At 33.4% G+C, this 17,141-nt stretch overlaps 1 protein-coding gene across 1 annotated transcript in view; it reads right to left on the bottom strand.

Moving 5' to 3' along the window:
* Positions 1 to 5: 5 nt before the first annotated feature.
* The window catches only part of LOC129226218 (probable phosphorylase b kinase regulatory subunit beta), a gene marked incomplete at its 3' end in the record, with an annotated part of 111,023 nt that continues 93,887 nt past the window's right edge, over positions 6 to 17,141 (bottom strand). The window contains exons 16-17 of the mRNA XM_054860817.1: positions 4,454 to 4,536; positions 6 to 87 (exon numbers count right to left, since the gene is read on the bottom strand). Of these exons, the coding sequence (XP_054716792.1) occupies positions 6 to 87; positions 4,454 to 4,536 (165 nt within the window). The remainder of the gene's footprint in view (positions 88 to 4,453; positions 4,537 to 17,141) is intronic.

The following is a 17,141-nucleotide window of genomic DNA, read 5'->3' as shown; positions in this document are numbered from 1 at the left end:
AGTCTTCCAGTTCTAATCTTCAATCCATCACACTCTCCTTTCTTCAACATGGCTAACAAATCGAGCATCTCCTTGAAATGTACATCCCTTCAAACGAAAAAAAAAATCAAAATTCGAAAAGCTCAGTGTTGGTTAAATCATAGAACTCATATTGAACATTTACATATTCTTTCAGAATGTTCGACTCTCTCTGATGTTTCATGTTGATTCAATTCCCTCCACCCCCTCCCCTCAATCCTGGGTGCAGTTCTCATAAAAATAGAGTTTTTTTTTTTTTTTTTCAGCATTTCAGTTCAACCATGTTAAGGCATGGCAATTGAAAGCAAATCTATTCATGTTTTAAAGCAGAAATCTCTTTTTTTTTTACTGACCTTTAAATACTTTCTGTTTTAATTTATAAATAAGAAAACAAATTTTTCAATTTAAGGATATTGAGATAAAGACACACATGTGAAATAATTATGTTCTTAATATCTATACAAATATTGTCACTACTCAAAATGATCAGCTGGTCAAAAAGTAATTAAAATTGAAATAAAACTATTATGTTGTGGCCATCACGAAACTTTCTTCTATATTTTTCTTTTTTTTTTCTGATCCCTCCCCATGTTTGACGAGGAAGCAATATTCCCAACAAAAACGAAATTACACATGCAAAAACTTGACGACCATCCCAATGTCTGAATTATTGCAAAAGCAAAGCAAAGAGCGAAAATTGAAAGTTACTTTAAAAGCCTTACTTCAATTAATTACAAATATTTTATTAACTAACAAACATAAGATGGCAACAGTTGAAAATTTTAAATCATTGAGATAATATTTCCGATCATTTCCATACAATTAAAATCACGAGGAATACGCAGACGACAATCTATTACGATTTATCTTTCTTATTGTTGCATTAATAAAGCTATTTTTATTCAAAAAAAAAAAAAAAATCAACACCTCTTGGAGCGATTGGCGTCAAAATTGAACCAAAGTCTGTTTACGTATGGATTCACATATATTCCAAATTTCAACCAGAACGTAGCATTACTTCTTGAGATAGGGCACTCACAATGGAAAAAAAGAACGGGTGATTGCGCTACCCCCCTTTTTAGCTGTTGACACCAAAATAAAATCAGCTCTTATACCCACTAAGGGCTACTTGCCGATAAATTTTTTCTTTCATTCCGTTCGTTATTTCTTGAGATACAGCAGTCACAATTGACGGCAAAAAACGTTCTATAGCTCAACCCCCGTTTGAGTTATTGACACCAAAATTGAATCAGCACCTGTTCTTGTTAATGGCAACATATGGACCAAATTTTGTTTGATTCCGCCAGTTACTTCCTGAGGAATAGCAATCACGCGTAACTCAAAAAACGTCCCATTGCTCCACCCCCCTTGGAGGAATTCGCGCCAAAAACCAATGGGCACAAGTTCACATACGGGCACATATGTGTACCAAGTTTCGTTCAATTTCATGCAGTAGTTTTTGTTGTAGAGCGGCCACAAAAAACTGGTCACACACAGACGTGACACACACACATACACACATACGCATACACACACACACACACACATACACAGACAGACAGACATTTTCCAAAAATGGTCGAACTGGACTCAGCACACCTCAAAACGTTGGAATCGGTCAAAATTCGAAATTCGAAAATTTGCACGAATCCAATACTTTCTTCTATATATTAGATATAGAAGAAAGTAAAAAGGTGTTCAGCCTGCAGGATATGATAGAAAACTATTTTAGTGCGAGTCTTGCCATGGAAGATTTTTATTTATGATGATTTTTGACAACATTTAGAATCTTGATAAACGTCTGACACTGCATAAACCTTTGTTACACTGTGCTAATAAGGCATATAGTTTTTAACTTCAACACTACAGCGCAAATGTTCTAAATTGATTCTGCTAGTACATAATTTTTGGCAGTTTTGTGTATTTTTTTTTTTTTTTTTCCTTTTTGAGCTTGCTCCCATTTCAGTGTTACAAATCTCTTGGTTATACAGGGGTTCCCCACAGATTTTTAGTTTGTCCCTTGGGAGATAAGGACAGACTTAAATTCTAAAAAAAGAAACTGCAGAGAACCTTTATCTTAACTTTTTACAGTTGAATTTAGGGATGCCCAGAATAATTGGCAAAAAATCAGTAATCTACCTCACCAATTAATTATAATCGGCCAATTGTTAACAATTAATTAGCTGATAAACTATTTTTTGATTAAAACTATTTTTGCCGACAACAAGAAACTATGGGAAATATACTGGTAGTTTTAAACTCTAGCTGTCACAACCCTATTTGATTCAAAATGTACTAATTATTGTAACAGGGGTGTAAACAACCAGGACCGTACTTAGGGGGAGGCAAACAGTGCCACTGAAATATTACAAGAAAATAAAATATTTCTGTGTGAAAAAATATCTCCTTTCTAATTGTACCAACGAAAAGAAGATACAATGTGACAAACTTGAGCTACAACGCATTATAAATAGGCAATTTTTCATGTGAACGATTTTGACAGCCACTTTGGATGCCAGTATCTTTTAGGAAATCAATATTTATGCTCTGCATTTATAACCCATTAAAAGCGTGTATATTGGTATAGTGCCTAGAAAGAGTAGTGTGCCGACCGGCGCTTCTTGAAGACAAATTGTATAGTAAGAAGTTAATTGTATAAAGCGAGTAAAGAATGAATGAATAAGAAGAAAAGTGAATGAATGAACAAATATAAGTGAACATCTAAATGAAGCAATGTAAATGAATTAATTAATAAATGAAAACGTAAGGGATTTATATTAAATGACTGAGTGAGTTGCCTCATCCACTTTGCTCGGTATGTACTTGAAAAATTGTACAATTGATTTTAAATACAAGTAGACTTAATATTAACTAAACTAATTATGCATTAAATATTGAGAGGTCTAAGGACCTTTAAACTTCAAAATTTTCGATTTTCTGGAAAAAATATATGTTATGCACAGTTTAATTCTGAACAATTTGATACCTTATTTATTACTATACGCCAAAAACTTTTCGAGTTATTGTAAAAATGCGTAAACTTTCCCCATAGAGATTTATGTTAACAGCAGCTGTTTAAGCCTCTTTTTCTCAGGTGCCGGTTTCTTTGGTTTTCTCGTTTTGCGCGCATGATATCTCAGAAAGTTTGTTATATATGTGCGTAAAACTTTTAATGTATGTTTATCTGGTTTATATTTATGACCTGAACCTAAATTTAGTTATTTTTTGAAAATTATTTATTTATTTTTTTGAAATTTGGTAACTTAATATCAAAAATTTCCAAAATTTTGGGTAAAAAATATTTATTTTTAAATATTAACTTTAATTTTTTAGTTGAAATTTTAAGTTCAGATCGTTAAGATGTATCAGACAAACATGCATGAAAAGTTTTACGGAAATATATTAAAAACTTTCTGAAATATCATGCGCGCAAAACGAGAAAACCGAAGAAATCGGCACCTGAGAAAAAGAGGCTTAAACAGCTGCTGTTAACATAAATCTCTACGGGGAAAATTTACGCATTTTTACAATAACTCGAAAAGTTTTTGGCGTATGGTAATAAATAAGGTATCAAATTGTTCAAAATAAAATTATGCATAACATATGTTTTTTTCCAGAAAATCGAAAATTCTGAAGATTAAAGGTCCTTAGACCCCTTAAGAGGTCCCAATTAATATTTAAAATGTTAATAACAAAAACTTTATAATTTAATATTAACAAAAATATTGTTTTACTTACAACAAACTATTACAATATGTGTATCAATTTTTTAAAATTGTCTGTATTGCTAAATTCTTTAATCTTCGGCAATATTTCTTTCCTGACTGGAATAGACTACATGTGTAACATAGTTAAAATATTCCCAGATAGGTGGCGCTAAAAGCGGAGTAAATATTTCACCATTTCACTTTGCCCCCATGTTCCCCTATATCTTCATTGTTGATTGGCTCAAAACAATGACAATTTCATGCCTAAACCCAAAAACTCATCACTACCTGTTAAAATGGAATTTCTGGGGTCGTCCATGTTTTATGTTTCAATAACTTAATTGTAATTATAAAACTTAATTGTAATTATATAAACTCCCCTAAGGTAAATATTATTATATAAATATATATATTATTATATAAATATATATTATTATATTGTTTTATTATATAAATATATATTATTATATTGTTTTTAAAAGTAGGGCAGAAGTAGAGAGGTATGTGGATATCGGAGTGATAAAATTGGATTTCGTTTCCCTGAGCATTTGGTAGATAAAATTCAGAATTTTTTTTTTTGGCAGTGGTTTTAAAAATAAAAAATAAACAAGAAAAAAAACCTTGAATAGGTGATAGCTAGGTTAAAGCAGAAACTGGGTCAATCTGGGACTCTACTGTAGTTAGAAGCAATAAATAATATAAATAATGATACAAAGATCTCAAATCACCTCATGTGTTCCTCTCTGATGAGAATGCAGACAGTCGGTCGGCCAGACATTCTCCAATACTTTCCGACAAAGTGCAGCTCATTCTAGAAAATGCAAGAAAAGAAATGAGCAAAGAACTTTGGCACAAAACATTAAAATGTATTTAAAAAAAACCCATAAATAAATACAGTAAACTCCCGATTATCCGCGGATTAGGGTGGCACGGTAACCGCGGATAAGCGAAACCGCGGATAATCCGAATTATAGGTAAAAAACGAAACTAGTGCATACAATAGCTAAAAATAGGAATAAAACTCACACATACAGAAAAGTTATAGCTAAAACAGTAATATTGATTGTAAAAAAATGCATGAAAAAGCTAAAAACAAACAATAACATAATCATAAGTCACCACCGTTGAAGAGAGTTTTCTAGTAAGTTTAATACAGTAAACTCCCGATTATCCGCGGATTAGGGTGGCACGGTAAACGCGGATAAGCGAAACCGCGGATAATCCGAATTATAGGTAAAAAACGAAACTAGTGCATACAATCAGGGGCGGATCCAAGGGGGGGGCAACGGGGCAATTGCCCCCCCTGGACAAATGAAGGGGCGCCCGTGGGGACGGGCGCCAGGAGCCGCTGCCTGAAAAAAAAAAAAAAAAAAGAGGTTACGCACAGTCACCAAAAAGGCAAGTTTCTGAGGACTCCCCCCCCCCCACCGCCACCAAAACAAAAGCTCTGGCTTGCTTCAACCTGCTCTGCTCTCGAAGTATGCAATAAAATATTACACGCGCCCTCAATCATCAATCACATCAATGGTTGCTAACTCCTGGCTTTCGATTAGTTTAACATCGTTTTTCTATTTTCGATTTTACGCTACTAACACCGGTTCTCATCATGCATGCAGTGGGGCGAATACACGGCCTTCTAAGGGGCGCAATTTCCGCTATTTATAAGTTTTCTCTCTGAATTCAGAGGGAATGTTTTGAATCTTGATACAAAAAAAAAAAAAAAAAAAATATTTGTCTCCTTCACCGGTTCTCAAACAGTATGTAGTGGGGCGTATCCGCAGCCTTCTTAGGGGCGCAATTTTTGCAACCTATAAGTTTTCCCTATAAATTCAGAGGGAATGTTTTCAAATTAGCTGCAAAAAAAGGGGGGGGATATTTGTCTCCTTCACCGGTTCTCAACATGCACGTAGTGGGGCGCCTTCGCGGACTTCAAAGGGGCACAATATCTGCAAAGTTTCCCTCTAAATACATAGGGAATGTTTTGAAAATTTTTACAAAAATAATGAGAAAATGTTTGGAAAAATGTTTTGTCTCTGTCGCCGGTTCCCAACCTGTATGAAGCGCCGCTCATCCACGGCCTTCTATTGGGTGCAATAACCGCAACAAATGAGTTTACCCCCTAAATTCAGTGGGAATAGTTTGTAATTTGTTTAAAAAAAAGGAGGGGGGGATTATTTGTCTCCTTCACCGGTTCTCAACCTGTATGTAGTGGGGGCGCATCCCAAACCTTCAAAGGGGCGCAACATCTGCAATTTATAAGTTTTTTCCCTCTAAATTAAGAAGAAATGCTTTAAAATTTGTTACAAAAAATAAAATAAAAGAGAAAATAGAAAGGAAAACCAATTTTCTCCTTCACTGGTTCTCAGCCTGTATGGAGGGGGGGGGAGGCTCATCTCCGACATTCTAAGGGGCGCAATATCTGCAATTTATAAGTTTCCCCTCTAAATTCAGAGGGAATGCTTTGAAATTTGGAACAAAAAAAAAATGGAAATATTTAGAAAAAAGAATTTTCTCCTTCACTGGTTTTCAACCTGTGTGGAGAGGGGCGCATCCAAGGCCTTCTAAGGGGCGCAATATTTGCAACCTATAGGTTTTCTTTATGAACTCAGGAGAAATGTTTTCAAATTTGAAGCAAAAAAAAAATATTTGGAAAAAATATGTCTCCTTTAACGGTTCTCAACATGCATATAGTGGGGCACATCCACGGTCTTCTAAGGAGCGCAATGTCCACAATTTATAAGTTCTCCCTCTACATTCAGAGGGAATGTTTCGAAATTTGTTACAAAAAAAAAAAAAAGAAAAAAAGAAAATTTGAAAAAATTATTTGTCTCCTTCACCGATTCTCAACCTGTATGAAGTGGGACGCATCCGCGGCCTTCGAAGAGGCGCAATGTTCACAACTTAAAAGTTTTCCTTCTAAATTCAGAGGGAATGTTTTAAAATTTGCAGCAAAAAAAAAAAAAAAAAAAAGATGCTGGAAAAATTAATTGTCTCCTTCACCGGTTCTCAACATGGATGTGGTGGGGCGCATTCGAGGACTTCAAAGAGGCGCAATATCTGCAAAGTTTTTCCTCTAAATTCAAAGGAAATGTTTTTAAACTTTTTACAAAACGAATGAGAAAATATTTGGAAAAATGTTTTGTTTCTCTCCGTCGCCGGTTCCCAACCTGTATGAAGCGGCGCAACATGGGTGCAATAACCGCAACTTATGAGTTTGCCCCTAAATTCAATGGGAATGGTTTGCAATTTTTTACAAAAAAAAAGGGGGAAAGGGGGGGGGGGGAATTATTTGTCTCCTTCGCCGGTTCTCAACCTGTATGTAGTAGGGGCGCATCCCCAACCTTCAAATGGGCGCAATATCTGCAATTTATAAGTTTTCCCTCTATATTCATAAGGAATGCTTTGAAATTTGGTACAAAAAAAAGTGGAAATATTTAGAAAAAATAATTTTCTCCTTCACTGGTTTTCAACCTGTGTGAAGAGGGGCGCATCCGACGCACTCTAAGGGGCGCAATATCCGCAAAGTTTTCCCTTTAATTTCAGAGGGAATGTAATTATATGTTCAATTGTTTTATTTTCGTACTGCGATTGCGACGCCTTATTTTCAAGAAAAAATAACTTAAAATGTCATATAACGTTATGTATATAATGTAAGTGTTAATTGGCTCCAGATTTTGCAACAATTTTTTATGGTCAAACTCCGGTTACCAGGACTTTTGCGCTGCTCAGAAAAAGCACTTTTTCTCACAGTTGAAATGCTTCCAGTAAAATAATGAAAACATCTGGAAAAGCTTAACGTGGGAATTTCTGAGAAGCGATAACAGTCCTGTGTTAGTGACAGTGTAGTCTATCCTTTGAAGTGAGGGACAATAGGAAGGAACGCAAAGTAAACAGGGTCATATGGATTTTAAAACTGGACATAGCTACCTTTAGCAGTATTTGCTTATTGTAAGCTTCTCCCATGAGGGAAAGAGGTAAGAGCCTCTTATTAGAGTGACAAAGACCACACATCCTTTGAAGTATACCAAAGAATTAGAACACTTTTAAAAGGTAGAGATGAGCTGCCAGAATTGTAACAGGTTGCGGCCAGATGTGAAGAATATTTTAATAGGGTTATTTCCCACTGATAGTTTGATTTTTCCGTCGTGAGTTAAGGGGGACATATTTTTAGGAACTGGCAATCCTGGTCTTTGTCCGAATCACTCGTGTTTACTGGACTTGGATAAGTTTCCTGTCAAAATTAGTTTTGTGCATTTAAAATTTGATTGATGTCTACCAGTAAAAAAACATCAGGCGCATTTAATCGTAAAAGGAAATTACGACAATTAAAAGAAGATGAAAAACAATCAAAAGCTTTGCAGAAGTTTTTTTCAGCTTCCGCATCGGACTCCAAGAAACTGGATGACAGAAATGTGGATCAATCTTCCGAGGGAATGTCAGGACCGTCGACAAGTCAAACTGTAAGTTTAATTTGATTCATATCTTAATATATAAAAATGGAGTTTGGTAAATTTGTTCCCTAAGATCTCAGAAACTACCCGGCAGATTTGGCTGAAACTTTCACCGTTTGTTCAGTTTGGTACTGGGAAGGTTTATAGACCAGTTCGAAAAAAATCCGATTGATAGTTCCCTTTTTATTCCAATTTTAGTCCCAATTTTCGCATAAATGCCCCAATATGGGGGTGGAAAAAAACGTGCACATATTAACATTATATGTCCATCGAAAGCGCTAATTTTTCTGCTGAAGATAGCATCTGTTCGAAGTTTCTAAGTTGTATAAAAAACGAGTTATCAGCTTTTTTGTTCCCTGTTCGAAGGCTTTCATCAACTCAAGTCATTATTTAGTGTGTCATCTCAACTCCCAAGCATTGTTGTATTGTTGAATATTTTTGCGTTTCGTCTGACTTTTTGAGGCTTTTCTCAAGACAAATCTTAAAGTAACGTTTTTCCACATGATTGACTAAAAATAAATGGATTTGGCTGATCACTTTACTTTTAAACGGAACTTATGTAGTTAATGGTTTATTATTATTATTTATGCTGATTCGACACTTGCTCACTATATCCAACCAACCAGCAGAAATATCGCCAGAATTTTTTCAGAAAGATTTCAGTAGTTGATGCATTTGGCAGTTTTTTCCACTGTCGCAGTTTTTGAGACGAGCGCCTGCATCCTAGGAAGGGACTCTTACTCATGTCTCATACGATTGGATGGCGCGTACACGTGACTTCGTGGCGCGGGGACTTCTACTCATGTCTCATTTGATTGGATATTGAAACCACATGACTTGGTGACGCAATTCCCGCCGTTGTTCTGAATGATATTTTCGCGCTTTCGTTCTGAACGTTGAATATTGTTCTTCATAGGTGTTGCTCTGCTCGAAATGAACATGGAATTTACCTGTTCTATTTGTGGTGTTGGATTTTATGAGAAGAGATATTTAAAAAGCCATTTAACTCGGATGCAAGGCTCAAGAAACCGAATTAAAAAAAAAAAAATGAATAAATAAAGGAACTTATACTCAAATTTTAAAAGTTGAAAATATTTTGTTATGTTTTAGAAAAAAAATTGAGGAAAAATATAGAAACTCAACACGTATGAACAAATCAAATCTTACTTAATAGAAATAACTTACTAGAAATAATAAATAATAAATTTTTAAGATTTAATCTGATGAATTCAAAATATAGGTAGAAATATTAAAGCAGTAAAAATCTAACAATACTCCATCCTATAAAAAAAATGCAGGGGGGAGAGGACAATCCAGTAGGCTGCTAGGAGCCCTGCTGCTTTTTTGAGGGGGGAGGGCAATGCTTATAGAACCTGCCTGTTTAACAGGTGTCTTTTGGGGGGGAGGGGTGGGCATCCTTGTGTATAGTAACAACCGGTGGACAAGAGCAGGCATTTGGGGATAAATTCCCTTGACTATAGCAGGTTGGTTTTTGCATGCACTGACCAATCTAGAATAGTTAATAACGGAGCAGGAGGCAGATGTTGTTCTCATTGGAACCGAGAGTGCCAACAAACTAACCAGGTTGTTGATATGTTGCATGTAGTTCTGTCCTAGCTCTGCCATAAGAGCGGTAACTTACTGCTTCGTAATTAGTTGAATCGAACTACTGCTGAAAACTCATGCTGATGAGCTAAATCTATTTTTGCTACCAGTTTGTTGGTCCTTGCAGCTTTAATGTGTTGTCGACTGTCTCCAGCTTGGTTATTCACTTTTCCAGACTGATGAGCCCATTACAAGGACAAAGCGACAGTCTCCGGATGTTATAGCAGAGCTGTAGATAAGTTGCATGTTTCTTACAAATGTAGTTTGCTCAGATATAATACTGCTGTATAATTCTCAGATATGAATTTTTTTTTAGTAAAACGACACAAGAACTCAAATAAGTGTTCCTTTTTATTTGTGTTGATAAACCAAGTTCATCTCAAGCAAACTGCTAGAGCATTGTAACTATGAGTGGATGAAGAAAATGTCACTCATGTTGATAAAAGGATTCCTTAATGCAACTACAATGAAATTTAATTATGCTGAGTTAATTCACGACTTAAAAGCTTTTTTAAACATATTTATCAAAACTCGCTCCATGATGGATATATTAAAAAAATAAATGTATAGTATATTTTCAATTACGAGTTCATCAGAAGATGGAAAATAAAGTAGAGTGATTTGGTCAAAATAGTAATATTGCAATAGTAATATTGACACATTCACACATAAATAGGCCTTGAGCCTATAGCTGGTTATTTCTTTTATATGCGAGTGATTTCTTTTACATGAGTGACATTCATCTATACACATATGTACACACACTCTCTTAATTTTACGAACCTAAAATCCATAGGATTTTATTTTATATGATGGAGTACATACTTAAGGGTAGCCGAGTTTTTCTACAAATGTTAGAGATGGAATCAGTTTAAATTTAAAGGTTCAATTTTCAAAACCAAAAGTTCTGTACTAAATGCTATACCTTCCTGTAGCTGTATCACCAAGTGTGAATACAAAGGAGTGTCATGTTTCCTCCCCCCTTCCCCACAAGTGACCAAACAGTCAAAAGCTACAAAATAGAACCAAAAAAGTCAAAAAATTCTCCCCTGACCACCTTTCCTAGAATCCAACAATTTGTTGATTCTAAGCTGTATCGTGGATTTTTTATAAGCACACTGTATACAGTATAAGTATCCAGAATTCTATTTTAAAACTACAAGTCTTTTTTCAATCGCGTACATTATAAAAAAAATTTTGAAAAAAAAAAATAGAACCGACTTCAAAATTGCTCTAAAAAGTGAAAAATAATTTATTCTTTAAACACCATCGATAATGCTTTTAAACATAATTTTTGAAGTTGGCGAAAAAACAAAACGTAAAATCCAGTGTAACCATGCTTCGTTCATATTTTTTTTCAGAAAAGCATCCAAAGTTACGAACGAAACATTTATATCGTTATTCAAATATGTTGTCATCAATGCATAATTTATGTGATAGTGAAGAAACTGGGCCTGGTTAAATTTATAGTTGTAGTTGAGTTATGACTGTGAATGATTTTATCTATCGTTTTTGCTCCAACTTCAAAAATTATGTTTAAAAGCATTATCGATGGTGTTTAAAGAATAAATTATTTTTCACTTTTTAGAGCAATTTTGATGTCGGTTCTATTTTTTTTTTTTTTCAAAATTTTTTTATTTCATTCTTTTTAGTGTAAATGTATATATTTCAGTAAAAGTAAGAAGTTACCTAGTAAGAAGTTCGGCTCTATATCACTGTATTGCTTTAGAAAAGCCTTTATTCAAAATTATCATTACAATTACTATTAATGTTATATGGCACCAAACTTTTATAACAATGAGTTTCATATTGTCGCGTAGATGAAGATAGCGAAGACAATGTGAAAGCCAAATGAAGCGAATACTCGTTAGTCTCAACTCGAGATCTTTATTCAGAACCACGAATGAACGTTACATCTCCTTATATACAACTTGAGAAAGTGCTGGAACTTTCCAGACTTGGAAAGATACAGAAATTAATAGAACATTCGAGAAAATATGGGAAACAGTAGAAACGAAATTTTAGTAAAATTCACTTTGTCCTAGTCGGGATTTGAACCCGGGTCGCTCGTGTGGGAGGCGAGAATACTACCGCTGAGCCACCGTTATCCACGGATGAAAAGTGCGAACTTCGCTACAATATCATTTAATAGGGAAATTGCATAAAATGTACTGTTTTTTGTTCATAACTTTTTTTCTAAGGAACAAATATGGTCAAACAAAGTAATGGGACCTAAGTTGAGCCATCCCCTATCCATTGAAAAAAGAATCATCAAAATCGGTTCACTAGGTGAGACGCTATGAGTGGACAAACAAAAAAAAAAAAAACATACATACGGTATGAACTGATAACCGCCTCCTTTTTGAAGTCGGTTAAAAAATTCATGTAACATAGCAATTGCACCGAATATTCAGGAAAAGTTCAGACCGAATATTCAGCTAGATATTGAATATTTGTTTAAAAAATATTTGAATTTTACACAAATGTAAAACAGAAAACATTAATCTGTTTACGGCAAATGTATATGCATTTCCATTTTTAGCATCGGAAATTTATCAACATTAAATTTAAAATAAACCGTTTAGAAGCAAACACTAATTATTACTGTAAGTGGCTAATTTGGTTTATATCTGAAATTCTGGCATAAGTGGATACTAACTTTCTTTCCTGTTCCTGATGTATGATTTGATGACTGATTATCATGGCAACATGTTATGTTTTAAATAAATAATCTTAATACATTTACCTTACATACAAATAATATAAACCTAATAAGTTGCTTAAAATATCATAAAAAATTACAATATTTTTCATGTGATTTCCTGGCACATTACTCTCTTCAGTAACTGATAAATAATTGTATCATCATTAAAATAGAGGAATAAAATTGAAACATTGTAAAATATTTTTATTTTTCACTTTTAGTATACATGATCATTGAATTTCTATTACAGTAACAAATTTAAATTTGTTGTTTTTAAACAATAATGTTCCATATGATGTAACACACAATCGGTGGTTTTCTTTCATATTACTATGTTATATTTAAACGAGGAAAATAGTTAGCTATAAATGTGTCATAAGATTAAAGAAATATTAAAAAGTAACAAGATTAAAATTTAACATCTGAGTGTTTTCTCAAACTTTAAAATTACTTTAAATGTGATAAAATTAGTAACTAACAATTTGAACTGCGGTAGTACCTGTATATTGCAACTTTCATTCAATGTTTTAAATAGTATGCCAGAAGTAGTTTACAAATTACGGAACATTTAAATTTGTTTACCATTCGGTTGCCGAATATTAAAGTATTCGGCCGAATCGAGTATTCGATTTGTCTGCCGAATAGCAGTATGCCGCATATCACCAGCCGCAGTTCATTTTCGGAGACATCTATCTTCCATATTGTTGAGCTGCTTCATGCGACAACAAACAACAGCTAGCGTCACGAAGTCACGTGTTCTCGCCATCCAATCAAATGACACATGCGTAAAAGTCCATTCCTAGGATGCAGGCGCTCGTGTTTTTGAGCCCAAAGACTACGTAATAATGTTTCTCAGCTTTCACCATATAAACAAAATATCGCCAATCAAAGATACTTAAAAAAAAAAAAAAATACTGTGTAAAATAATTCAACAACTAAATTAGGCAAATCCATAAACCGCACAAAAACTTCCATTAATTTTTCTTTTTGCACGATTTCAAACAATCGCCAAATTTTACGTCTTATTTTTGAAACATTTCGGATGAAACCGTTTAGCGCCATTTTTTTTTCTTTGACCAAAAGTATCTCAGCATCTGGCAACAATATTTCTATAATGAAAATCAGTAAGGAGGGGGAGTATTATCGAAAGAGTCCCAAAATGATTCTCGCAAATTTGGTAAGATTTTAAACCACATCAAGTGCTCACAAAAATTGAAATTTCCCAAAATAACTAAAGCAAGTGTAAGGGGAACACGGGAGGCTACATTTTTTAAAACAGTTCGTACATCAATAGCCATACAGAGAAGGTTTTAGATTAAAAAAAAAAAAGTACTGACAGATAAATCTTTTTAAACATGTAAAGTTTAACTTCATATTTCGGAAATTCTTCAAATTTGTATATGCTTAAATGTCGTGCTTTCGTTTCTAATTGAATACTATTTTGTTCTTTATACTTATTGCTATTTTAGTTTAATGGGTAAGGAAGAAGCTCGATTTTTAATCACGTCAAAAAGGTTTGTTTTAAATTCTTTCGCTTAAAACAGAAAAACAAAGGCAAGTAACGATTGTTTCTCATAACTATTACTGACCCAGGCAACGCCGGGTATTTTTGCTAGTTACATTATAAAATAGTATCAGTAAATTGAAATTAAAGCGTCCATCATTTCAATTGTTTTAGCTATGAAAATTAATTGTGCATTGACTATTGACTTATTCTATAATTAATACAAATTTATTGTTTCTGAAATAGCATTGTACACTTCTCTCATTTGGTGCTTAAGCCGAACTTTTTGCTTTAAATTGCATTTTTGTGACAAATCGCTGTTGAAGAAAAAAAATGCTTGTTCAATGAAAGGATAAAAAAACAAAACATATTTATGTCCAAAATATTATTTCCAAATACTGCAATTTATAAATTTCCCACATTTTATAGTGTCTCATGCTTTAAATCAGATCACCATTTGGACTAGTTATGTTTTTAATTAATGAAAAGCATACTTAGCATTTACACTTCTGTTTTGACTTATATATAAAATTGTAATTGTAGTTTAAACTTCAACTATGTTAAACGCTATATTCATTTTTGCACAGCTGAATATTTCTATTTTTTTCCCTCTATGTGATTTCTTTCTTTCTTCCTTTCTTTCTTTCTTTTTTTTTTTTTTTTTTTGAGGTTTTTAAAATAATTATAATATCGGCTTTACAGATGTATCTTTCTACTTCAATTTCCACTCCCATGAGACTGAATGAAAATTTTGCTTCTGAAATAGAAGATGACGATCAATCGGTCGAAGCTATGTCAGGACAATCGACAGGTCAAACAGTAAGTTGATTTACATTACATTATAAAATAGTATAAATAAATTGAATTTAAATCGTCCGTCATTTCAATTGTTTTATCTATGAAAATAGATTATGCATTAACTTATTTTATAATTAGTACGCATAACTCACGCTTCAACTCAGATTCAGATTACCATTTGGACTAGTTATGTTTTCAATTAATGAAAAGCATACTTTAGCATTTACTTCTGTTTTGACTTATACATAAATTGTAATTGCAGTTTAAACTTCGACTATGTTAGACGTTATATTCATTTATGGGCCGGATACTCCTTTTTAACCCCCTCTATGTGATTATTTATTTATTTATTTTAATAATAATTATATTGGCTTTACAGGTGTCTCTTTCTACTTCAATTTCCACTCCCTCGAGACTGAATGATAATTTTGCTTCTGAAATAGAAGATGACAATCAATCGGCCGAGGCTATGTCAGAACAATCGACAGGTCGAACAGTAAGTTGATTCATATTACAGTATAAAATAGAATAAATAAATTGAAATTCAATCGTACATCATTTCAATTGTTTTAGCCATGAAAATAAATTATATATTAACTTATTTTATAATTAGTACAACGCATTGCTCACTCTTCAACTCAGATTACTATTTGAACTAGTTATGTTTTTAATTAAGCATACTAAACATTTACTTCTGTTTTGACTTATATAGAAAATATTGGATTATTTACATATCTTTCTAACTGACTATGTGTTTCACTTTTTCGTAAAAAAGCGAAAATGCCTTACTTCATTTTCGCTATTGAGATAGTGTTTTCGCATTTTGCGAAAAAATGCGACCATAGCGGAAACCCTAGTGTATGTGTGTGTGTTGTTTTACAAATATTTTTATTACCGTCCTTACAGTTCTCTTCAACGAAACTGAATGAGTTTGACGCATCTGAAATCAAATATGGTGATCAATCTGGAGAAACTACGCCTGGTCAAGAAATCAGTATAACTGTAAGTTGATTCAATCTATAATACAAGACAGTACAGTGGAAGTTAAATTTCACTATGATTCTTTGGTGTGATTTTTTTTTTTCATAAGTTTCTTTTTTCGTCTGAAAAATAACATTCAGTCTGGCTCTGATAAAAAGATGTGTGTCCTTGACCCTGCTAATATCATCTCTTGTTCCAATCAGATGAGAGTTTTCTTCTTCATTTGTATTAGTTTTCTCCAAATTCTTAACATTGGCTCTTATATCGTTTTTCATCTAGGCGTTTTATGTCAGATTTAATTTTCCCCAAAAAAATAGCTTTTAAGAGAAATAGTACTACCTGAGCAAAACTTAGGTTTGATTGAATCGACAAAGCCCTTCAGTCGCATGTTTTCTTTTGTTTGTTTTAAAAAGTGAGAACTATTTGTTGAAATTTGAACATTTCAAACACACTTAATCTTTAACTGCGAACGTGAAAAAATTTAGTACTATAAGTGACATGACGTTTCACAGCTTACTGTTTTCAAAGTCAATTTTGTAGCAAAAATAATGAAGAATTTTAAAAATTTATGTGCCTACTTAATTATCGGTGTGTAACAAAAAACCTATAAGTAATTTCAATAAACTTTATATCAAATATTTATTAAAAAAAAAGGAACGAGATATAACAGTTTGTAGTACTTTTCAGCCTTAATCTACATGAGATGCTTGTTTTCTTATTTTAATTGACCCTATACAAGTATACGATAAATTTAACACATGTCACTTAAAATTTGATCTAGAAAGAAAGAAGAAAAAATCAACTACGTATTTCTAGAAACAAAATAATAAAACTCCGAGAATGACTAAGGCATGGGATCTGATCAACGGGAGAAGTGATCCATTCCATGAATCAATTTGACCTTCATTAAAATAATTTTTTTTTCTGCAGGGTAGTGGACAATTTTTATCAACAGAGAAGCAAATCTCTGAAGCTAGATGCATTGAATCCTTTTTCCAGCCTCCCCACAGGCGTGATGTTTCAGATTGCGTTGTTCAAGCAGCTTCCAAGTCCGTTGGAGGTGATATATTAAATACTGAAGAAATGACTGTTCTGCCTTCTGCCGACTCTACTGCATGTAAAAAGTCAAATGTTCCTTACGATATTGGAAATTTTTTAGGTAAAAATATAGATGATTACTCCAAATACCAGCTACTGTCAAACCCCTGGAGGCCCAAGGATGATTACAAATTTCCAGTTTCCTTGCATACGGTCAAAGGAAAGGTAGTGAAAAGATATTTTTCTCATAAATATCTTATTAAATATCCTTGGCTTGTGTTTTCACATGCTCAGCAAGGTTTGTTTTGTAAGTACTGCCCTTTTTTTGCAATCGG

This window comes from Uloborus diversus, chromosome 7 (assembly GCF_026930045.1).
Source record: "Uloborus diversus isolate 005 chromosome 7, Udiv.v.3.1, whole genome shotgun sequence".
NCBI lineage: Eukaryota > Metazoa > Arthropoda > Arachnida > Araneae > Uloboridae > Uloborus > Uloborus diversus.
This window is presented reverse-complemented; position numbering and strand designations above follow the sequence as displayed.